Below are 25561 nucleotides of genomic sequence, written 5' to 3' on the forward strand. Positions count from 1 at the left end.
GCAATAAATACCTCCGACCCTTTGTTTAGATGAAGTAGTTTGTAAAAGGAACTTGAGTCTGAGTCCTATTAGAGAAAAAGATGGAAGCTGAAATTTGTTGTGTCTTTAAAACAGCCCTTTTTTACCTCAGTGTTTACAAGTCACAAATACACACTGAGAATATAGGGAGGTTTTTGTTTGAGGAAATTAACTTGAAAGCAGTTGCTGGATCATCTGCTGAACATAAATCAACCTTGCGATTGAAATCTTGAGTAAAAGACGTGCTGAAATAGTGGTTAATGCTATTTGTTTTGGTTGATAACTAACTGCGGTGTTGCTGCAAGATGATGTTGGCAATTTCTGAAAGACTCTGGTTTCTTCCTATATTCTGATAGCCTGATTTTTCAGAGACATTACCTGTGGTTTTTTTAGTCATTGATTTCCACCAGAAACTTCCAGTTTAACATTGATATATTTTTTTAGGAGAAAGGTGGTATATTAGTAGTATAATAAGGTATAAATCCCCATCCAAGACCTGGGACCTCATTGTTCCAGACAAAAACCCCCTAATTTTCTTTATTTCCTCTACGATGGCTAAGGCATTGAATAATGAAATTATATTGCCCCTACCATACATTTCTTTTCTAGTTCTAGCTTCATGTGAACAGACGTGTTTGTTGCAGACAATGTCATGACTGATGTTACAGGGGGTGTGTAAAGACTTCATTGAAAAATTAGGTTTTGAAGATTATAATGAGCAGTATTTTCTATCTGTAAAAGTAATGTCGGCATTTGAGCCTCTCAACCAGGGGTCCTCAAACTACGGCCCGCGGGCCGGGAATGGCCCCCCAGGGTCCTCAGTCCGGCCCCCGGTATTTACAGACCCCCCCGCCGGGGGTTGGGGGGAAACCAAGCAGCCGCAGATGGCCTCCTGCCACTTCATCCGCGCCGGCCCCCTGGTTAAAAAGTTCGAGGACCCCTGCTCTAAACAGCTATCTGTAATATTTTATTCAGAGTTGTTAATATCTTTGAAATTTCAGCTGAAAATAGGCTGTAGATGGGATAGCCTTTAAAACACAGGATGTCTGTCCTTGTTTGTGTGGGTTGAAGCTACTAATGCTTTGTTTAAAACAAACAAAACAAAAAATGACAAAATCCCCACAACTACTACATCCCAACCAAACAAAAACCTATGCCCTCTGCTTCTGCCCCCGGTGTTGCTGTTCCTGTTGAAATTAGCTGTTGGATGCTAGTGATGGAAGATAGCTTATATATCCTAAGGTAGATCGATACTGAAGTTGCTTTTTGAGAATGTTAGGCAGGGTGCCAGGTCATTGCTGTTTTATGAAAGCTCTTGTGCAGAACCAACCTTGTGATTTTGCATTTAATGCATACCTTCAAGGAGCTATATATAGGCTTACCAATTGCTTTCAAGGTGTTTTTTGGGTTTGGGTGTGGGGGTTTTTTTGCTTGTTGATGACAGGGCAGGTTTTTCAAGATGCAAGCATAGATTCCCACCCCCCCGGGCCCCCAACAGTAAAGACATTGTACAAAATAATCTTCATAAATGTTTTGACATTTGCTTGGTCTCCAAGGTAGATCAGAGCTGTAGCACAAAATATTTCAATGCGACAATCACATGGATATTGTGATTGCTTGCTGTTTGCTTTGAATAATGCATTTAGGTGGATGTCTTTCCAAATGAACACAGATGTGCTTATTCAAGTATGTTGTATGCCTATTCAGACATGAGGTAAAACTAACCATGTTATTAAGTGAGCAGTTGTTTCCATGTGAATATTTGCTATCCAAACATGCCTTTTCCCACACAAGATACAAGAATAAAACTAGGTCTTAAATCTTCACCTTAATCACCCCTGGGAGAAAGGTGGGTGTTGAAGTAGCATTGTCTTAATTTTACCACATTCACACTGTGATGGACTGAGGAGAAAAAGCAACGTCCTAAGTGAAGAATAGCTTTGCAAGAACATCTTGAAAATGTTTTCCAGTTCATTCAAAAAGTAACTCACACCTTAGATATCCAAGAGACCTAGTAACATCAAAAACAGGGAGTGGACTTAAAGTGAAGATCTTAAACTTTGCCTCAGTGTCTGTTAATAGTAGGTTTTGAAAGTTACAGAAGAGAACTATCTGTTTTGTTTGAATGAAATAGAATTGTTAAGTTCCATATTATGCATTAGCTTTAATGTGCAACCAATTTGAAATAGTCCCTATGTACAGATACATGTGTTTGTTTATAGGTGTATATATAACATGTTAGCTATATGTATATGTTTGTGTAGATCTGTATACAAAACATATAAAGTGGTAATTAGATTGGAAAAGGAGTATACTTAGTATGTGTAGCTGTAGCTAATGATTGCAGATTTCTTCTTCCCATACTCTGAAGCAGTACAGTGCTGCGTCTGTGGCTAAGCCCACAGTCAGGACTGCATATTTCTCTTGCAGAGTCACCCCTCTTACTAGCAGTTTGTTTAGCAGAGGATTTGCTGTTCCTGCCTGTGCCTGGGCTCTTCGGAGTGCTCACCCTTACTCCTTATTTACTTTCTTGGACAGTTATGGCAGTGCCACTACCAGCTTGGTTGTACATATGTGGAGTGGAGATGACAGTGTTTTTCTCCCCCGGATAGCTCTTTTTCTTTAAAAACTCTTGAGTGGAGGATCTTGGCCAGTCTAGCAGCCCTGCATGGTTCCCACAGGAGATAGAACAGCCTTTTAGTTGCCTCACTCCAGTCCCTTCCAGCAGCTGGTATTTGGGAGACATGCTGTCCCCACCCCAGGAGCTGGTGGCCAAGACAATACCACAGGCCCAGTGTGCCTGCACCCTGGTTTGAGTGCTGTTGCTGGCCCAGTGTCTTGTCTTCTCGTGCTGGTCTCACCAGCAGCTGGCGCTTGGTCCTGGTAGCACACACCACGTGCACAGGGTAAGATTTCAAAAGAAGCTAGGACTGACCACCGTAGTGAGGCAGAGGGATCAGTCAGGCTACGTGCTGACTGGCCCCATTTTATGTGCAACTGGCCCCTTTATAACCCTTTCTATTTCTTCCCCACCTTGTTCGTCCCCAGTCCCCTTCACCTTCACATGCCTTCATCAGCTGGTGTAGTTCCATGCACACACCCCACCCCCCAGCACCCTGGACCCTCAGGTTTGTGTGCTTACCAGTTGCAAAGTCCTGGTTTGCCCATAGCTTCTTGATGGCCCTTCACTCAGTGTTCCTGACCAGGTTTGGTTTTGGTCTTTGTCTCTGTTATGTTTGTCTCATTTGTGTCTCTGTATATTTTGTTTATAGCTTCTCCTTTTTCTCTGTCATCCTGTTTGACAAGGTCCTCTGTCAGATGATATTACTGAAAGAAACGCTCCCACATTCCCCATACCCTTACTGATAAGTGGGACTGAGCAGGTTTGGTTCTTGTTACTGCTTTCCTCGTTGTTTGTTGGGTAGGCTTGTGCCTCTGTGTGTTCTTCCTTATGGCTTCTCCCTCTTCCTGTTATCCCCTTTTGCATTGAAAAGATCCATGTCCAGACACCCTTAAGGGAGCAGACGCTTACTTCTCCCACATAACCTTAGAGTGGTCATCAGTTTTGTGTATGTTAATTTGTCTTGTATAAAATCAGAAAGGAGCAAAGAAATGTAAGCCTTTCTGGGTAAAAGCCCGGAGTTAAATATACAAGTACACATATATAGAGAGAATTCTGTTACTGGTTAACTTAGATTATAATGTTAGTGAAGGTGCGATGGTGATGTCACCCTAAATGTGAGAGATACTAAGAAAATACCTGAATTAAAAATAAAAAGGAAGCTTTGATTTACAAAAAGTAGTTAACAGCCTGTGCAGTGTCAAGAGCACATAATAGTTATGAATCAAAGGAGAAGATGAGTCACCTTGACATTATCAGGTTCAGACATCTTGTGGAGAACCTACTCTGATGTTTTTTGACCTTTTCAGTTTCATTTAATTGTACTATATATGACATCGGTGGTGTAGAAATAAATATGACTTGCATCAGTGGTTGTTATAGAGACAGGACAGGTAAGATGAGAAAACATGTTTTCCTTCTAGTGTTCAGACTTCTCTTCCAGAAAAAGCAACAGATGGTGCAGCCTCTTAAAATTAACTTATGATGGCCTTTTCTCTCTGATAATTACAACTGTTTGTTGATTGCTTTATTTGAAATCTGTATTTGAAATATTTATATCTTCAATAATAGATGAATGGGCTGCTTTGTATATAAACATTGTCATCCTGGTTTGGTTAATTATTATGGAAGAATATGCACAGCATAATTTCATATGCTGCTTTTCACCATTGCTAGTGGAGGAAGGCAGGCATTTGAATAAAATCCTGCCAAATCTGGACTTCCCTAAGAATTCTTGACAAGCTGAATTTTGCTTTTAATAAAGTCAAGAATTCTAGATGAGCTCATCCAATAGACATCTTGTTACAGAATGGTTTAGCTATAATAAGAAATCAGTTAATTTGTGTAATTGGATGTTATATTTAATTCCCCTGAGTGCATAAAACTATTAGACAGAGAAGGAGCTGTTTGTATCATGTACACTGTCCAGTTCTTCCTCTGGTGCATCCCACTGTCACTTCAAAACCTTCTCGTTCATGTCAGTTGCCTGGGTTTCTACTTGAAGGTCCTGTGGCATCTTTATAAGGTTCTTGTTCTCCAGGTTTCATGTAGGTGACCTTCGCATCAAAAAGGCAGCTATGCAGTGCCAATTAGTATAATTGTGGGTTTCATAATTATCTTTTAGGATCTCTGCTTTCATTTGCCAGAGGGTTTCATAATGTGCAAAAGCCGTAGAAGCCTGGTCTGCTTTACTGTCAACTAGTAATGTGGAGTGAGCAAGGGCTGGATGTGCCTTTCCCCTTTTTCTTTCCTCACCCTGTATTCCTTTAGCCACTCAAAGAAATGATTACAGGAAGACACTGATATTTTAGTACATTAAAAATAATTGTTTATAAAGAGATCTGATTTTGTGATATGTTTAAAAGAATCTTGTGTTTAAAATTCCATTTTTTTCTGTTTTCTTGGATTGAATGGACGTGTGTTCTTGAATTATGCCGGGGGGAAAAAAGGTCCTGTTCTGTTTTTAGGAAGAATAATTTAGTTAATATGTGTTTCCTCGGTGCCTGTTCAGGTGAAGTGAGATACTTCTCACTTCACAGGCAAAAACATTTTTACTGTGAGGGTTGTCAAACACAGGAACAGGTTGCACAGAGAGAAGTTGCTGTGGAGTCCCTGACCATGGAAATAGTCAGAGCCTGACTGGACATGGCCCTGAGAACAACCAGGTCAAGGTGACCTTGCTCTGAGCAGGGGGCTTGGACTATGTGATTCTGTGAAACTTGTAGTATTTATGTATTACTACTAGCAAAAAAAAAGAATACTGTAATTAAAAAAAACAACCAAACATTGACTACTTGATTTATTGAAATGTTACGTTTATAATTTGTAAGCCAGAAAAAAACCCTAGATCATTCTACTTCTACTGGATCTGCCATACCAACGAAGGAAAAATAAAAAATGCTTAATTTCTTCTGCTGGTATCCCTAGGTAGGATTCTTTATCATAATTTCAAGAAGGAATTTTGTGCAGCAGGATCTCAATACCTACTTTATGAGCTATGAAATACATTAACAAATAGAGTGCCTTCTTCCCCTTCCCTGGGGGATCAGGCCCAGCCAGCATGGGCTTATGAAAGGCTGGTCATGCTTGACTATCTCCTATGACAAGATGACCTGCCTATATGGATGGGGTGGATGTTGTCTACCTGGGCGTCAGTGAAACCTTTGACACCATTTCCCACAGCATTCTCCTGCAGAAACTGGCTGCACATGGCTTGCACAGGTGTGTCCTTCACTGGGTAAAAAGTGGCTGGATGGCCGAGCCCAAAGAGTGGTGGTGAACGGAGTTACCTCCAGCTGGCGGCTGGTCACAAGCGGTGTTCCTCAGGGCTCAGCACTGGGGCCAGTCCTGTTCAATGTCCTTATCGATGATCTGGACGAGGGGATCGAGTGCACCCTCAGTGAGTTTGCAGATGACACCAAGTTGGGGGGGAATGTTGATCTGCTTGAGGGCAGGAAGGCTCTGCAGGGGGGTCTGGACAGGCTGGATCAATGGGCCAAGGCCAGTTGCATGAGGTTCAGCAAGGCTCGGGGCCAGGTCCTGCACCTGGGTGACCACAACCCCACACAGCGCTACAGGCTTGGGGAAGAGCGGCTGGAAAGCTGCCTGGTGGGAAAGGACCTGGGGGTGCTGGTCGACAGCCGGCTGAACATGAGCCATCGGTGTGGCCAGGAGGCCAACAGCATCCTGGCTTGTATCAGCAACAGTGTGGCCAGCAGGACCAGGGCAGTGACTGTCCCCCTGTACTGGGCACGGGTGAGGCCGCCCCTCGAATCCTGGGTTCAGGTTTGGGCCCCTCACTGCAAGACAGACACTGAGGTGCTGGAGCGTGTCCAGAGCATGTCCTTCTGGTGCATAGACAAGTTCACCTTTACATCAGAACAATATTTCATTTAAAATATTATACATGAATGCCTTTTATCATAGCGTTAATCATTAAACCACTCAACGAATAGTGCATTGGAGCATTGATTCAAAACTAGCACAACTGACCTAACATTTCCGTCTGAAAAATAGTAAATGGGTCTTCTGTTGAGTGGAGGTACCTTAAAGGTCTTAGAGAAGACAAGATGCATAATTTTTGTCTACTCTTTCTAATTGTGATGTACTTTTGGTGAATAGATAGTAAAAATATTTAGCCTAATTTAAAACTGCTATAATTACAAGTTCTTGCTGACTCTTTCAGTGTAGGTTCTGAAAACTTCTCTCTATTTAGACATAAAAAACTGTGAAGAATTCTTCTGACATATCAGGAGGGTACTAGCACAGCTTTTCTTTCTCGTCTTGAGTATTGAAGTATAATTTCAAGTCTTGATGCTTATTAGAATTAACTACAGCAATTAGTTGAGATTTTTTTTATCCATTGTAGCAGTGTCCTTCTCCATAGCTGAAGCTGATATTTTGATTTAGGGTACAGGACTTACTACTATCATTATTGTATATATATTTATCTTATTGCTGTGGTATGTAACATAAATTAAAGACTGTACTGAATGTGTTTTTAGCAGTATAATTAAAAATATTCTTAATTACGTTTGAAATAAGCCTAATACTCAATGTGATTTTGTTTTTAGATGACATTAACGTTGAAGAAAATTTTTAGTGTATACTTTTATGGGGCGATACTAAATAAAGGAATCTACTCCTTATTTTTCCTTTGTTTTTATTTATTCAGTGGAACAAGTTCCTGTGGAGCCGTACAACATTCCACTGTCTCAAGCTGAGGTGCTGCAGACTGGCAGTGATGTGACACTGGTTGCTTGGGGCACTCAGGTTGGTAAGGCTCTTACAAGGTAGCTGTCATCCAGCAAAGCCTAAGCTAAGGGTGAGGTGATGTTTGAATAGTGTTGCATTCAGGCTCAAGTGCCAGACAATAAACTCTGTGCGTCTTCCACCACTATATGCTTGAATAAATTGATTACCAATGTTTATATTTATACAAAACTCGTTTTTTATTGTGTAAGTTTTTACTAATTTTTAGTTGAAGCCGACTTGGGAAATGTAAGAGGTACCTGTACAGGAGGTTAATAATTTATCGGTGATTATGAAAGTGCTGTATTTAAGAGTGTAGTGGTGAGATGTGACTGTGAGGAAGGCAGTGGGAGACTTCAAAGTAGTATGTTGAAAGAAAAATATAAATTTTTGCTGCATGATTTTAAAAAATGCATTTTGGGGTTCCCTTTATACAGAGAGTTAAAATTCACTGAACATTTAATACAAATAGGAATTGGTATAATATTGATTCTAACAGATAGATTTCAAAGCTGTGCAGAAACATGATTGGACCCCCCCCAAATTAAGATGTGCAAATATTGAAATATTTGGTAAGAAAACAAGTGTTTGTTTTCAAGAACTAAAGAAAAGAAATTTGAGTCTAGTTTGGAATTACCATTTCTTTTCATTACCTTTAATCTATAATCAAGGAATTGCTGTTTTCTTTGTCTAATTATATCTGAGAAGCTTTTAGAGGTATGTTATAACTTTCATCACAAGAGTATTGAACTGATTGCTGGGGTTGTGCCTCTTGTGTGTTTTTTTTTTTTTCTTTTAGTTTGAAATCTGTAATCTTCAGTGTTTTCCTGTGATAGGCTTCCTTGTCAGACTAATTGATCACCTTTATCTATGGTTATTTCTATTAGCCTTTGATACTTTGCACTGGTGTTAAATTATGCACTCCTTCAGTATCTTTACTTGTGCTAGTTTCTCCTGCAGAAGAGAGTTCCTATAGCTCTTCATATTTCCTTTGGAAAGTGCAAGTTTTTTGCTCCATTTGGATGAAATCTTGGTGTTCTTCATATTCCCAGAAATTGAACTGATAAAGTAATGGCTTGAAATCTGGCTGTGGAGATTTAATAATATCCTGACTTGACCCAGTAGACAGTAGTACAGACAGGACTTGGAGCGATATCCTTCAAAAAACCTGTGTGCTTTGAAGCTTGGAAAGTGTAGGCCAAGTCTTAAGACAGGCGGTTCTTTTGATGTGAATAGCAATAGGGCAGATGTGCAGCCTTAATTCAAGTTTAGGAGCTGACCAAACCACGGGTGTGGCAGTATAATACAGCGTGGGGACAGATGCTTAGTGCATATGCAGTAAATCCAACGTGCTCTGGATGTGTCAGGCTTCTGCAGATCAAGTATGTTCAGTGAGTTTGGGCTGAGAGTGTTTGCAGGCTGTGGACATAAACTTGGAACTTGCTTGCTAAATGTGCAACTAATCCAGAGTTTATTGTCAATAGGCAGAGTGCACGTACTCACTGGTTACTTACCATATGATTTTAGATGTTAAGTAGCTGCGTGGCAGCTGCTGCTCTGGTGAGGTTGCCTGATGGTTGCTTTTCTGGGTGGTACTAATGAGAGACAGGAAAGGCTTTTAGTTTCTCTCCAGTTGTGCGCAGTCTTTTGTTGTCATCAACTAATTCTTATCCTCTGTCAACTAGGTAAACATTCTCACTTAAACACCAGCGAAACGTCAAAAACGTCCATCTGATGTGCCATGTTGAAAATTCTCAAACCCTTTTATTACAGTCACAGATGTATTAGAAGCTTAAACAAAAATACTGCAGGCTGTATTTTCTTTTTATTATTACAATGCTTATATCTATTTACCTCTTAAAATAGCCCTTTGGTATTGAGCTATTCATATTTGCATTATGTAGATGCGTGTTTAAATCCTTAGTAATGTTGTTTCAGCATAATTTTTGTTCTCTGTAGAATTTGCTCAGTTCTGTGACCCTCAGGCACTGACACTGCCTAACCATGTCCATATTGTTAAATTCTGTTGCCTTCCAGGCCAAGTGACCTCATCCACATTGCTTATTGGGGATGGACCTTGGCCTCTAGCCCCTTACCTGTGCCTAGAAGTTGCTCAGTGGAGGCCATCTGTCTCAGTCCAAACCTGTAGTATGAAACATTCTAACAGTAAGGAAAACATCAGAGTTTATTGACAACATCATACTGAGAAATTCTTTTTTTACCCTCGTATCTCATGAGCAAATACTTTTTGCCGAGGTATTTGTGGAGGATAATCTGAGTTGTTGTCAACATGTTGTTTTCCATGTTGGAGCATTTGGTTGCTGATGTTTGTTTTAGGGAAGCCAGTACTTGCAATAAGTTTGCTTAAGTGTTGTATAATGTCAAGATACAGTTTTGAATGTATATAATATGTATAATGTATGTATAATAAACATACTGTTATTATTTTTTGTAATTTATATATAATCTCTTCTTTTCTGTTCATATCATAACATACCTTATGAGAAAGTTTCTAACAGACGTGGATAGTTTTAAATCTACTTTGCACTTACATATGCTGCTAAATACATGGTCTTACTGGTAGATAGTAAATAGTGTGTATTCTAATTCTTTACAAGCCTCTTGCTAGAGGGGAATACTTTGTGGGGTGTGTGTGTGTGTATGTATATATACACACATATATATATATATATATATATATGTATATTCCAGCTCTGTTGGAAGGCCAGTGAATGGTCGCATTAGTGCCAATATGCTTTGATTGTGGGGGTCAGGACTGGATGTTTATAGGTTGTTTCACATGGTTCTTGCTCTCTCTCCCAACTGTTCGTAAAATAATGCATTGGAGATTATCACGTTGTAATCTATTGCACTTCCAGTAAATTGTAGTGAGTGTGGTTAGGAATATTTTTTTGAATGTACATAATGCTTCATCACGTGACTGCTACATCAAGATACATTACTCTGGTATATTTGGGTCTTAGCTAAGTTACAGTCCTAGAAAAACCCTATCCTAAACACCAAACTGAGTACAAATATAAAATGGTGAGACCTGATACTGTTCTCTGAAAGATACTTCTGTAGAAAGCAACAGTTGGGGTGTTTTTTAGTGATCCTTATCTGAAGTTAGTTTTTGAAGTGGTGCCGAAATATTAGGGATAGTGTTAGTAAATAAGAAGAATGAACTGAGCAATAAATGCTGATTAGGTTACAGAATAAAAATGTTTCTGCTAAACATACAGGCAATATGCTAAGTTGTTGCTTGTATTTATTATGCGTAATTTAGAACATCTTAAACAGGAATTAAATGTTTACTTGGTGATAATATATTGCCTTTATAGGTACATGTGATCAAAGAGGTGGCAGCAATGGCTCAAGAAAAGCTTGGTGTGTCCTGTGAAGTTATTGATCTGAGGACCATCTTACCCTGGGATACAGAGACAGTTTGCAAGGTAAGGAAATAATGCATGATAATTTAAAACCACAACAAACAAAAAAGTCCCACTAACAACAGCAGCTTAAATGCAGATGATGATGACTTTGTTCTTTAATTTTTTTAAAGGCCTACGGTTTTCCTCTGATTGTATATATTTTTCTGTATCATATGTGAAGAGTAAATGCACATTACATGGACCAAATGTTTGCTTTAGTATTGAAAGAGAAACATGCTTCAGGGTTCAAAATAATGTTAGAATTAAATGTTCTTTGCACCAAAGCAGGGGGCAGGATTTAATCAGACTTGTGCTTGGAAACTGCTTTACTATGACTTCTGGCTCTTTCTATGATCTTTGCCGTCTTTGGGTCTGAAAAGATCAGGTGAAATCTTAAGCTTTTTTTTTCTTTCTGCTGTTCTATACCAAGACCTTTATCTAGTTTTAGGTCTACAATGATGTGCCTTAGTTTTGTTTATCCGTACTTCCAGAAGTAAATGTTTTGATTTAAGGTATATGAATTCTTGGGCTGGTGAGAAAAGGCGACATTTACTATTCTCAGACTATCTGGTTTGAAGTTCATGTGTACTATGTAGTCCTTGTCAGCTCCATGGGAGTCTGATTTTTACAAAAAACTTCTTTCAAAGCATGAGGCAGCTGAAACTGGAATCTGAATTTCCATATACGGAGAACACATGGGAAGTTATTGTTGTTGTACTTACATTTACCTTGGTCTGCTTACACCTCTCTCCCCTCTGCCCCGTACTGCTTTGTCTTCAACAGCTAAGAGTTATTGGGAGGAAAGCCCTTACAGAAATGGAAGGGGGAGTATTTCCCAGAAGTCTTTGTAAATGTAAAGAAAGAATCCTAAGGTATGCTTTTTAAGTGTCATTTGGGAAATTAAAAAACCACCACCAAACAAACTGGAGGTCGTTGAAATGAAACCTTGTATCTAGAAAACTTGATTTTTTGCCCCCCTTCCTGATTTATTGTCTAACTCTTTCCCGTTGTCCTTAAATAGCAATTTTTTGTGTGCATTATTTACAGTGCCTGTATTTTTTTTTTCCCCTTAGTTTTTCACTTACCCATTTGAGGTACTTTATTCACGTATTTATAATGTTAAACTTAAGTTATGCAATATAAATGGTTTTGCTGGTTTGGGAGCACTTATAGACAGGTCTTTTCCATAGCTACCTTATGAAAATTAGCCTGAAGTCTCTTCCATGAAACCATTTTTTGTCAAGCTACTTGAGAACTATGAGAGAAGAGCTGTTACCTGACGGCCATCCAACAATACACATGCTGGTGAACATGCTTTTGGACTGTAATGCTCCAAAAGGTTTTGCAGGTGTGTTTATCCTTTCATTATTTACAACATTAACTGTTAGAGCATTGCCGAAGGTTTACCCCTCACTCGGCTTCCTTGATTTAAGCTCAGACAAGTGGTGTGGGTTAGCAGAATGCTTGCTGCGTCTACTAGAGTTGTGAGCTTCCTTAAGCTGGCAAATCCATTCCTGCCGGACTGTGACTAACAACTCTGGTCCTAATTAAATTGCTGTACACTAGCTTATTTTATGCTGCTGGTCAAGTTACTCTGAAATTTGAGAGATGTCTGCAGCTTAGTTAACTCAGGCCTAGTAACTGTAGTGTACTGAGGTAAGATAACCATAAGGATGACAAGAGCCATGGGCTTGATTAAGTCCTGTGATTCTATCAGGTACCTTCTCTGCCTGCAGTTTTTAATTTAAGGCAATACGGTGTATCTACAACTAAGTCAGATTGTACAGATGTTTAAACAGGGCAGGTCAGGCACACCTCCTTATCTGACTATACATGTATTTGGAGTATCTTAATTGCATAGACAAGTGTTCTGTCATTCTGTAGTTGCTCAATAAGGGGCTTTCTCTTTGTCAGGTAAAACATAAACAGATTGTGATAAAGGGAAAGGTGAACCATTACACCATGGCAAAGCTCCGTAGCATGAATTTTATTATGTTTGTTTGAGGCACTGCCAGTGGGTTTGGATGGAGTCCTATTGTCTGGTTGTGGATGTGTAAAAAAGTTGATACTTCAACGCATAGCTATGTGTTACTTCATAAAAATTTGATCTTCTCCATTGAAGTGTTCTCAGTGTTTGCAGTATATTTCGTGTTACTTGGATGTACTTTCTGTCTGTAAAAAAAAATGAAACATGTTGAGTTGTTGTCATCAATATGAAGAGAAACTTTGGCAGTAATAAATCCTTTACAATCCCTTCTGACAAGTGAAATTATTCAATATTTTTTGTAGCTAATTTTTTTTTTCTTTTTTCAAAGATTTGAGCTGTCATTCTATGAAAACAAAGCATCTCTTTAGAAAGAGCAGTTAAGTTTGTTTTGTTGGATGGGACTTGCACTGAAATGCTGTCATGAAAAAATATAGCTGTGCATAGGAAGTGCAGAGCTTTAGTTGTACAATGTATTGCAAATCTGTTCTTTAAAAATAAATATTCCATGAAGATTTTCAGCTTATGTTCAGTCATGAACATCTTTTAAGGTATCTGGCATAAACAGATGGAACAGATAGACCTGTTGCTTTAAATTTGTTAATGAGTTTAAGAATTAAGAGTTATTTCAAGAGAAATTTAGTACACATTGGCTAGGCAGTTCAGCTATTGATGATAATAAATACCAAATAATACATGTTTTTAGCACTGCTCCTGTGGCTGCAGGCTGGCCGGTCTGATGGGAGAAATGTTAAATTATCTTCTTCTGTAGATCTTGTCTGTTCTGCTCAGCTGAAAATAGTTAGTGGTTTGCATTTGTAGTATGCAACACTGAAACTTTTTAACTTAATTTGCATCCTGAACAGCTTTTAATGTAATAGCCAGCATAAATAGAAGGATGGAAATGATAGTTGTAGCTGCTTGCTGTAGCCTCATCCCAAGAGGAACTGCTTGGTGCAGCTGTTGCAGATAACAGTGGCTTACAGGGTCAGTTCTGGGATGGGACTTGTCATTCTCTTCCTGAGATGCCAGTGTCAAGGATCAAGAGAAGGGCAGAAAGCTGGTCATGCCGGAGAAAATTCTCCATTGGCCATTGGTCTGCTGAAGTCCTATTTGTGGACTCTTCCATGATAACAGGATTGCTTTTTACTGCAGTCCAACCAATAAGCAAATCGTCAGCTGTGACAGGCTGCCCTTTGCCTCAGACTATTAATCAGCCTCCTTAGGTCTCAGGCCAACTCTTTGTTTTTCCTTGTCTTACATATGTTTGAAGTATGTCTGTCATCTTCTCCTGTTGGATGCAGAGGAAAAGGATGGTGCATGAGATATACTGCAACCTTATTGCCATTTCATTGGTGCCGGGATGCATGGTCCTCTGCTGATGGGAGTCTGTCCTGTGATCTTACTGGAGAGCAGGAGTTTGGGATCTGATGTTAAAACACACCCCATGGTGTCCTTTGTGATCAGTACAGGCTGTTATTTTAGTTGTTGGCGTGCTGCTGCTTTCAGTTTCTGTACACGTGTCTCCATTCACGTACCTTTTATGCCAACCCTAACGTATCTGTTACAATTCTCTTTATTATTATGGTTCTGTCTGCTAGCTCTTTCTAGAAGGCCGGGAGCCTTGTTTAGCTTCTTGTAGGCCATGTAATTGTTCTTAATCATGTGCCTAACATTTGGGTTCCCTATGTTGTTGCGTGTGGGTCAGGAATTGAAATAGAAAGGAGAAAGGAATTGAATTTTACAGAAGTCGTATGCATTTGCCAGTCTGATGTGTTTTACTCTGCAGGCTTATTTTATTATTGTGCTTACCCAAGAAATGCTGCATTATTATATCTGAATACTTCTGTGAATTTTCCATGTCAATCTATGTAATTTTTAAGCAAAATCAAGGTGCCTTCATGGTTGGTGTTGGGGGATGAGCAGGTCTCATAACCTTAACTTGACTCATTTCTAAAGATAGTAACAATTAACTTTAATACTGAAGTTTTCAATGCAGCTATTAAGAATGAGATGCTTTACTTAAGTGGAAATATATGCAACTTTAAGACTAATTTGACAACTGTGGTATAGGCATGAAGAAGAATTGGCTGACATGGTTAGTACTTTGGAGATGAGCAGTAATATGTCAGAATTTTCACTGCAAATCTAACTGCTTAGTCTGCTTTCTGTAGCTGTTTTTATGTAGAAAATTGTCATCAAAATACATAATTCCTAAAACTGTGAGAAGTTATACTTCACAACTGCCACCAGAGGCCTCTTTTTAACCAAGTTAGGCAGCTGCTTTGATTTTGCATTGCTCTTATGAGCATGTTTATGAATATATAGATAGCTCTGAGTGAAGCATAAATAAACATAAATAATAAACATAGTGAACATAAATAAAATTTGCTGCCTAATTTTACAGATATTTTCTTTGCGTTTCTAAGATTTTGAGGTTATGTTCAGTTTTGAAGTAGGTTGAAATTTGTAATCTGCATGAGAAGATGAGAGTACACCTGCCTGGAGCAGACTGCCATGGGCACTGAATGGATCCCAGCAGTAATTGAAACTTCTTTTCAGTACAGTTCCTGAGATGGGTAAATGTGCAAACAGAGGCTAGATTTTTCTTTTGTCAATCTTCAGAATCTAAGAATGACTATTGAAGTTTGAGCTAGTTACAGTAGCTCATACAACTATTCGAGAGAAGGGATATCTCCTGAGCATCATTCATCCCAGCTATTTCAGAGGCTATTTTGGGATGAGATAGACTGGTCTCTGGAAATGTCTTGGTTTAAAAGTTTAAAGTAAAAAAGTTAAGGGAGCCCTGACTGAGTAGTGTAAAGTCAGGAGAGATAAGTTGCACCCTCATTGTGTGGTTGAGAGATGACACCCACTGCTGACAGAAAGGACATAAGTAGTTGGCCTGTTTAAAAAAAAAAAAAGACACCCCTTTTCTAGAATAAAAGCAAAAAATCTGTGTGTGTGTATATTTCTATAAATATACATATATATTTTTTTTTTTTACATAAGGCTTCATTACTATTTAATTTGGGAAAACTTCTTGGGAATGACATCCTTCCTTACTTAAAGGCTATAGATACAAACAATCCCTTGCCCCTGAAAATTGATCTAGCCTGTTTCAAGATTATTTAGCAATCTCTTTTTTTAAAGGCATTCCTTCTCAGAGAAATAATTGATTTTACAGGCTGACAGCTTAAAAAGGCACACAGGAAAAATTTTAGACCTGCATTTTATACTTTGTTGCTTTTCACAAGAATCTGGGCAGGTAAAAAAGTTGAACTACATAAAATGCAGTATATTCCTTAGTTGTCTATATTCAATTGGAATTTGTCACTTTGAACATATTTCAAACTGCTGAAGTTGTGACTGCTGTGCCTGTGTTGTTTGATAGGCTCAATGCTGTGGAAGTTCGATGTTACGTCTCTTCTGAGCTTTAAAAGCTTTATGTGCTTAGAAAACTAACTTCTGAAATGATTATTTTTCTCAATTTTGTGAAGTGTTCGTACCAGAGAAACTTTTTTTAAAAAACTTGACTACTTGTTTTCTTTTTATGATGCCAAGGACTGTTTTTACTATATTATTTTGTGGTTATATGCGTGGGTTTGAGCTAGTGGGCTTGTATGTCACGATCACTGAAACTTCAACGGTTCTCATAAGATTCAGATCATGCTGAAAGTGTCACTAGTTGAATCTGCCCGATTTTGATGCCTTTTGTGCTGTAAAGCCTTTTAATAAAACACGGTATTCTGAAGAGAAAGGTAGGAATGGGCAGGATCTTTTCCTTTTGGAGAGTGCCCTCCTTACAGGAGCAATCACATTCCCTTTTGTTTTCTCTCATACAACAGGAAGTTTTCTGGTGCTTATTCTGTGCTATTTAGGGTAACAACAGCAATAGAATATGAGCAGGCTGGTCTCCACTTTATCCTGTAATTTGATAACAAGGTCACACCCCAGGGAGATGGAAGATTGGACTGGAGAACCCATGTGCTGACAAGGCATTGAATCCAGGTCTTGTTCCTCTTGACCGTGCGTTCTTACCACCATATCTAATGGAAGAGCCGAGTAGCTCAAGCTTTTGTCCCCAGGGCTGTGATACTTTGCTGTCAGTTCAGTGTTAGCAGATTATCAGTGTGCTCAAAGCACACTTCAGTCTTTGAAGGATATAATTTGTGGTGGTTGCTTGGGCAGTGAATCCTAAAGGACTGTATGTATGAACTGTGTGTTTAGGTTAGTAAGCAAGCCTTGCATCATGCCTTAGTTGAGAAGTCTGGGTCCACTGCAGACTTGATGCAACATGTGTCCTAACCTTCCTGTCTTTGTGATCTGGTTTTTTGCACTCTACATAACACTGCAGTGTGATGTGATGTCCTGTGAAGTACCTGGGTGGTTACATGTAGTTATTACAGGTTGTTGACTTCAGCGAGTTTTTTAAACTTTTTTTAGGATATTCTTGCTCAGTCACCATAGCCACTTCAGCCACATGAAAGAAATGCAAGATCTCAGTAGTATCATACAGTTGTCCTAAAAGGAAGAAAAATGGTTTTATTTATAATTCCTTTTTCATGATAGAAGTTGGAGATTTTCCTTACGGAGGTGGAAGCAAGCCTTTTGCAAGGCAAGTCTATCAGCAGTTTACTTTTGAGCGCAGAAAAAAAATTACATACATGAAAACATACACTGGTCTATAATCTTTCTTAAGACTTTCACAGAAAAAGTGGAACGGATTGTACAGGTTGTGTGTGCATAGAGCTCTGGTATAGTGCTCCTGAATGAGACAAAATGCAGTTCTTTGTGCTTTACCTCTAGATGATTGAAAGTGAAACCCAGTATTAACTCCCATATGTAGCTGAATAGATCAGCATAAAAAGTTGTGGTGTTATGTGTTAGAAAAGTGACAGAAGCTTGTTAAAGAGTATGTGCTGCCTTAGCTTCCTTAAGAAATGTGACAGTGAAGGCTGTCTCTAGATTACTGAGCCTCTTGCTTATATGTACATTCTCAAAGCACTGTGTCATTTCATGGGCCAGTGAAAAATGTGATAAGACACTTGTTTACTTTGACAATCTTCACTGATTTTTGACTAAAGCTCTTGCTTTATTCCCTAGGGCTGGAATATGAGTGATACAGTGGTTATGATTCAAAGAGAGAGGAGTTAGCTGTTCACAGTGGATTTTTTTTTTTTTGAGTGAAAGAATGCATTCCCTGTGCTTATTCCAACATCAGCATCCTGCATCTGTGTGTTACTCATGTATGAGGGAGCTGGGATCAGGAGTTATTTCTCCCCTTTATACCTTCAACTGTAGACATGAACACATGAAACTAATGCGCTTCTCAATGTACACTGCTAATAATAAAACTGCTGCCTTGCCTCTGCTGACTCCCCAGCTGCTGCATGTGGATGCAGACATCTTCATTAGTGCAGCAACGGGAAAGATGTCAGTTTCTATCCAGGCAGGTAACACTTTCCTACTATTTGATCAGCTGTGTTATAATTGGAAGGCTAAGCTATCATGAAGGGTGCTGCTCAAGAACCTGAAACATGAGATATATATATATATATATGTATGTATGAAATGTCTATAAAATTTGTCACTTTATAACCTAAAACTGTTATAAAGATAATTTTTCTCCCTTTTAGATATTAAGTTTTCAGATAAAACTTTTTTTCCCCTTCATTATACCTAACAGACATGCTTGGAAGCTTTGGAGAAGTTAGGCTGTGTGGATTTTTCTGTGTATGAACTGTTGGGTGGGATGGTATTGATTAAAAAGCAAATGGCACACTTCCCAGTACTTTGCTGGTCATATTCAGGGTAAAATTCTGTGGCTGTAGAATTTTTTTATATTGAAATGCATGTGTTACTGGAAGTAGGAAATCTAGCACAGGATTAAGTACTCTTAAGCAATTGTGCGAATTACTGTATTTTATTCACCCTGAATTGAGCTGAGCATGTTATTTAAACATCAAATTGATTAGTATTAATCTGCCGTTGTCACTTTTGCAAGTGAAAATTTGCAAGTGCATGTTTTTGTGCTTTTGTATTGTTTAGAAGGCAAGTATTTGCCATGCATAGTGATGATTTTCATTTATTACCTAATTAGTCACCCTAAGTGTCTTTGAAGTGTTGCTGCTGTAGTGTAAATAAATGTGGAGAATTATTCCTTCATGACTTATTAATATAATCACTGTAAACTGAACTACAGCATTAAGGGTTTTGGGGTTAATATGAGCCTGGATAATTGAATTTTGAAAAAACATAGTAGTATCTTTGCAGAAGCATAGTTTGAGTATTGACATTATCAATGACGGTAATTCTGAAGTTGCTTCTTTGGAACAGTGTACTACAGACCAGTGAAGGGATGTATGTTCTGGGTACTTGGTGTTGCCTTGCTCTTTTATAGGAAAGATTCTGCAGATCTCCCCATGGAGGTCAGCATAAATGCTCGGCAGGCTGAAAAAACATCTGTCCTGTCATTGGAAAGAGCAAATCTGAGCAAAAGGAAAGAAGCAACAGTGGGAACCAGTATGCAGTACAGCACGGGGGAGTAGATTAAGGCAAACTGTGTGCCTGTTTTCCACTGAGGCTGTTCAGAATCGTAGAGAATCACTTAGGTTGGAAAAGACCTTGGAGATCATAAAGTCCAACTGTTAACCCAGGACTGCCTAGTCCACCACTAAACCATGTCACTGAGCATAGCATCTATGTGCTTTTTAAATACCTCCAGGGATGGTGATTCTGCCACCTCCCTGGGCAGCCTGTTCCACTGCTTGACCACCAGTGAAGAAATTTTTCCTAATATCCAACCTAAACCTCCCCTGGTGCAACTTGAGGCCATTTCCTCTTGTCCTGTCTATTTTTACTTAGGCGAAGACACTCACACACACCTTGGTACAACCTGCTTTCAGGTAGTTGCAGAGTGATAAGGTCCTCCCGAGCCCCTGTTTCTCTCAGTTCCCTCAGCTGCTCCCCATAGAACTTGTGCTCCAGACCCTTCCCCAGCTCCGCTGCCCTGCTCTGGACACGCTCCAGCACCTCAGTGTCTGTCTTGCAGTGAGGGGCCCAAACCTGAACCCAGGGTTCGAGGTGGGGCCCCACCAGTGCCCAGTACAGGGGGACAGTCACTGCCCTGGTCCTGCTGGCCACACTGTTGCTGATACAAGCCAGGATGCTGTTGCCCTCCTGGCCACCTGGGCACACCGATGGCTCATGTTCAGCCGGCTGTTGACCAGCACCCCCAGGTCCTTTCCCACCAGGCAGCTTTCCAGCCGCTCTTCCCCAAGCCCGTAGCGCTGTGTGGGGTTGTGGTCACCCAGGTGCAGGACCTGGCCCTGAGCCTTGCTGAACCTCATGCAACTGGCCTTGGCCCATTGATCCAGCCTGTCCAGACCCCGCTGCAGAGCCTTCCTGCCCTCAAGCAGATCAACACTCCCCCCCAACTTGGTGTCATCTGCAAAGTCGCTGAGGGTGCACTCGATCCCCTCGTCCAGGTCATTGATAAAGGTATTACAGGACTGTGAGAGCTGTCAGTGAGAGCTGTTTGATGGGAGCCATTTCTACAGTGTCTATTAGAGCTTTCTCCTTAATGTGCTGGTGGCATTTTTGTCAGCCCTTGTCATCAAAGTGATTGAGTAACTGTCAGCAGTAGATCCTTGATTTTCTGTACATAATAGGCCACGTGTACTAGCAGGGGCTACCAGCTGCTTGTTCCCGTTCCTTTAAGTTTACTTCATCTAATCAAGATCAGCGAGCCTGGTGTGGGTTTTTTATGGATTAACTGCACTCACCAGGCATTGGACAGTAAAATTGTAGCACAGGGATCTTGGGATCAGATTTATGTTTCTTGGCTATCAGATCTTGATCTTTTGCCATTTCACATGTTGCTCCTTGGATATCTTACTGAATGGATCTTGTACCTATAAAATGTGATTTAAGTTGTACTGCTTGCATGATGACAGTTAACTTTGTCATTGTTTCCGTAAGAAACTTATGTCTTTTGGTCTTGTAGTTTCAGGTTGCTAGAGCATTCCATGGGCTGTAGCTTGGATTCCAGAAGCACAACACTGGACCCATGCTTGCAGGCAGTCATTTTAAGGTTATGAGAATATATAACCATTTTAGAAACCATTTTTTTGCTTTTTCCGGTTAGCTATATTTCAGGAAAGCTTTGAATGGAATCCTTGTTGTTTCATCCTATCCATCTTGTTTCAGTGAAGTACCTCAGTGCCGAAGTGTTTCTGTAAAATAGTTCTGTTTTCTCCTTTCTTCCTCCCAATATAAGAGTAGTTCTCAATCTTTAAATTCCTGTGTCTAGTTTTCACGTATGTATTGAAAAGTGGTAACTGAGTTCAATTATTGTAAACTTCAATTAAATTGAGAAAAGGCCTTTCTGTGTAGTTTCTGTTAAGGCTGAGAATAGTGCTGATGTGGTCTATGAATTCCTCATAAAACCTTTTCCCTTCTGCCCACAGTCTTTATTACAAGCTTCAAATTTAAAGGCACTTAGATAAATAAATAGTGGTGTGAAGTCTATAGTTAGAAGCTATTTTTTAGCTCCATTATGTGTTGTTTTTTTTTTTTTTCCATTGCAAGTGGTGTTGATTGACTTCTAATGGAAGTTGGGATGAAGTTCCATCATGGTAATCATGTAGAAATCATTCTTCCATAGAGATAATTATTACTTCTCTACAGTATTGCCTTTCTTTAAATGTCTGTAGCTGTTTATCCTGCTGTTATCACTTAGTTGAACCGGCTACTTTTTTAAAAACTATTTTTTTTAGGATTCAGATGCTGTAGATTCTTATTATTTGAGCATTGTTAACCTTTATCCTGAGATAATGTATTTTTAAGTATTTCTGAAATAATTTTGTAATTTTTAAGATAATCTTGAAATTTGTGATGCTAAGATTTATTCTGCTTTTTACTGAACTATTGCACAATATGCACTTATTAGTAGCATAATAGATTGTATTTGGCTTATTGTGGTTTTTCTTTTCAGTGAGCTTCCTGTGAAGGCAAGCTGAAATGCTTGTAATACAAACATACACTGCATAGATTACGTAGGTTAAGGACATTTCCAAATGTAAATGTTTTTTGATTTTTTCTTTTTGCATGAAAAGATCTTTGTTTTTCATTAAGATATTTACTCATTGAGATATTTAGCAAAGATCTTAGAGCTGTACCTAGTAGGATGACAGGCTGACTGCTGACCTGATAGATCTATTGATTGGACTTGCTTTTCATTATGCTTTTACCTTTCCCAATACTACTAATTTGGGAAGGGACAAACAATTTACGTTTCCTCCTATCTTTGTTTTGTGCTAAAAAGCCTGTACTTATGGACTGCTTTCATTTTTGGTCTGCCACACAACAATGCTCACCACAATCAACGGTTTCTTTTAAATAAACTCAATATATTCTACAGTGACTTTTTCTGTTAAGCTACTATGGATTACTCCTGAAATCTCCCAAGTCTTGAATTTTTTTAGTCTGTTTAACTGTTTCCCCCTGCAAATCTGGTGAGCTGAATTAATTCATGAAATTCTGAATATTTGGTTATCTAATTGACTCATTATGATAGAAGAAAGTTATTTTCTTGTGTGCTATCCTGTTATATTTTCTTGTTACGCACCTTTTGAAGGCTCTGACACACATTAAGACCTTTACCATGGTGAAATGTTTGATTTTCTTTATTTATGTTAGTAAGTTAATATTGTTTTTATCAGATAGATGGAACCAATCTGAATACTTTGCAATTTGTTCTTTGTATGCAACTTGCACTGTCCTGAAATTTATGATAATATTCCACTTAACCATATGATAGAATAGGACAGAATTTGCATGGGCTTGGTGGACATCTTAATTTTGCATGCATTTACAGGAAACCAAAAAAATTTACTGTCCTACAATGTAATGAAAAATGTCCTAAAATGAGAAGCATCAAATTATGGCGTGACTATATAGTGGTCAAAATGGAAAAAACAGGTCTGTAAATTTGTGCCGCTCCACACACACCCCCCACACCCCGCCCCCCCCAAACAAATCAGGCTACTTTTTTTTCCCCCTTATCTCTTAATGTTTGGAAAATAAACTTTTGATATTTAAAACTGCTAGTACTAGAATTCAGAAGTTGTTTCATTTGATGTGTGTTTTTGAGAATCTTAAAACTGACATTTAAGAACTTCCTGAAGACTTATTTAAACATAAATAATAAATTTTTTTTACAAAAATAATTATACATTTTTCTATGGTACTACATTCCAGCAAAGTATTTAGCAATTTTTTCCACCTTGTCTCTGATTTAATGTCATCTTTTATATATAGTACTAACTGTACGGAACCAAGAAGCTGCCTCTTGTGCAAAATACTCTTCTGCAGATAATGAGAGAATTTCAAGGGGCAAATCTTACCTTTTGTTCTTAGTCTGTCTGTTCTGCTTGAAACTTGCTCCCAGTTCAGTTGTGTATAGATATTTTTTTTAATTAAAAGGAAATGTAGTAGCCCTGTATTTAACACTGTCTAAAAGACCTATAAAAATTTAGTTCCATATAAATTGCCAGACTTTAATTGCTCAAGCTTTCCCATATTGGGTGTCAACCTAAAGCTGGTTTTTTTGTTTGTTCTTTGTGGAGGTTTACGTCTGCTAAAATTATTCATCTGTATCTCAAAGCATGATGTAATCTGCTGGCTGAGGTGTTTGTTACCTTGCCCATATGTTGTGATAGAACAGCAAGATTGAATTGGTTTGCTTAGCTACGTTGGTAGCTGCCCATTGATTATGGACACCACTTGTACCAGTTTGATTTATTAGGTGGAGAATTGTTAGCTTCACAGTCTGGAAGCCTCTGAGTCATACTATTTTTTTGGTTGGGTATAATGACTGCGACTGGCATTGCTGGAACCTGCAATTGTAGTACAATACCTGTATAGCCCTCTGCATTTATTTAGGGCTTTTTACCTATGCTGAAAAAAGTGAAGCTAAAGCAAGGTGTTGGGAGTGCATTGAAGCAAAGCTGTGTAAAATGTGAAATTAAGGATGGAGATGAAAGGAAGCTGATGTTATCTAACACCTGGAGGAAAAAGCCTTGTGGAAGGAATTTAGGTATATGGAAAAAAAAATAGTTCCAAACCAGAGAGGGATGTGTGTTATAGTCTTGTGCTACACTTCCTTGTGTGATGGAATTATAGTTGAAGGTTACAATACTACTCCATTTTATACAGACATCTGTCTGTAGACGAATTGTATAACATTTCATAGCAAATATAGGCTTATATTTAGATTTAGTTTTCATGTATAGCAGCGCATTTAACAGCATATCAGTCACCTTACTCCTCTTTTTGCTTTGAATGTTTTACCTAGTGACTTTTGTTAACCCCACCTCAACTTTACCTAGGTGACAGTGTAGCTTTGATAGGTGTCATTGCTGTATAACGCCTGTACTCACCTGTTATGTTTCTTACATGCAGCTTAAACTCAGTATTTTTAATAGTTCTCTGCAATGACTATGTGGAATGTCTTAGGATTGTTCTTCATATTCCTTTGTAAATTTTATGATTAACTAAGTTTTCTGGGCAAGTTAGAGGAATCTTACCTGAAAGGGGCCATGAGTTTCTGTGATGTTGTTGGAAACAGAATTTTGCATAATTTACTTTATTGTTAATTGTAACTTAATATGGGAGAAGTCATAACATAGTATCTCATTCTTCTATTAAAAAGTGCTTGTAAATATTTTTTTAAGTAACCAGTATCTTTTTTCTGTGTAATGTTTTAAAATATTCTGGGATAAATTTCAAGTTGCAGTTGCTTTAAACTGAAGAAAATGGTTAGAGCAGCTTAGTGATGATGTGGCACCATCTTTAGGAAGGTGCTTAGCTAATGTACCTTTAATATCAGCCCTTTATCCCTGGAGATCTTTTGTACCAGTTCATTATTGGCACCTGAGTGTATTCTGTTTTCTGTGCTGAAAAAAGAGGAAAGCTTTGCTGTTCAACTTGATTCTCTGCGAGGCATGGAGGAAAAAAGGAAGAAAAAGTCTTTGATTGTAGTGGTTGTCTTTGTCTTTTCCAAACACAAAGAGCAGGAGGAATCACTGTTGCAGCATTTGCTACTGCTCTTGTTGCTCTCATCTTTCAGGTATCTCTTTTCAGGGAAGTGTTCTATTAATTTCTAGCCCTTGTACTTTAACTGGACTGTACTTCAAGCCATAAATGCTGGACAAGGAGCAAAATGAAGGGAAGTATTCTAAGCTATGGTATATGTCATCATTACTTTGAGAAGAATGGAAGAAGTTGGGCCATAGTGGTAGCATAAGCAGGATGGACCAGTGTCATCTGAGAAAAAGCACGAGATTCAATTGTCAGTGCTGGAATGTAATCATATTCTTGATTCATGTCCTTTCTGCCCATGACTTGACTAAGAGCTACCCATCTGTATAATTCTGGAAGTGGTGTGGTTTTAATTATTGCTTAATGAATCTCACAACAGTGCTAAGCATGCAGGGAAATCAGGTGCACTTTGCTTTTGGTAAATGTTAGTACAATTTTTTTCCTGTATTCTGTTGTTCATGCTGTTCTACCTGCCCTACTTTTTCACCTGTATGATTACCCTGCAAATGCTTTTGCCATTAATCGACATTGTAGCTTGTGAACTAGACATGCTGGTGTTATATTGTTGTTTTGCAAGTTCACTTAATTTAAAAATAGGTAAGGTTTTTATTTATATAATTTATATAATTTAAATAAAGAAGTCATTACGAG

General features: G+C 38.7%; 1 protein-coding gene across 3 annotated transcripts in view; it reads left to right on the plus strand.

The window, feature by feature from the left end:
* Positions 1 to 25561, plus strand: part of BCKDHB (branched chain keto acid dehydrogenase E1 subunit beta) — a 131867-nt gene that overhangs the window by 30629 nt on the left and 75677 nt on the right. For all 3 annotated transcript variants that reach the window (XM_037391346.1, XM_037391348.1, XM_037391347.1), the window contains exons 7-8: positions 7314 to 7411; positions 10732 to 10842. In XM_037391346.1, coding sequence (XP_037247243.1) covers positions 7314 to 7411; positions 10732 to 10842 — 209 coding nt within the window. The remainder of the gene's footprint in view (positions 1 to 7313; positions 7412 to 10731; positions 10843 to 25561) is intronic.

The sequence above is a fragment of the Falco rusticolus genome, chromosome 6 (genome assembly GCF_015220075.1).
Source record: "Falco rusticolus isolate bFalRus1 chromosome 6, bFalRus1.pri, whole genome shotgun sequence".
Classification (NCBI taxonomy): Eukaryota; Metazoa; Chordata; class Aves; order Falconiformes; family Falconidae; genus Falco; species Falco rusticolus.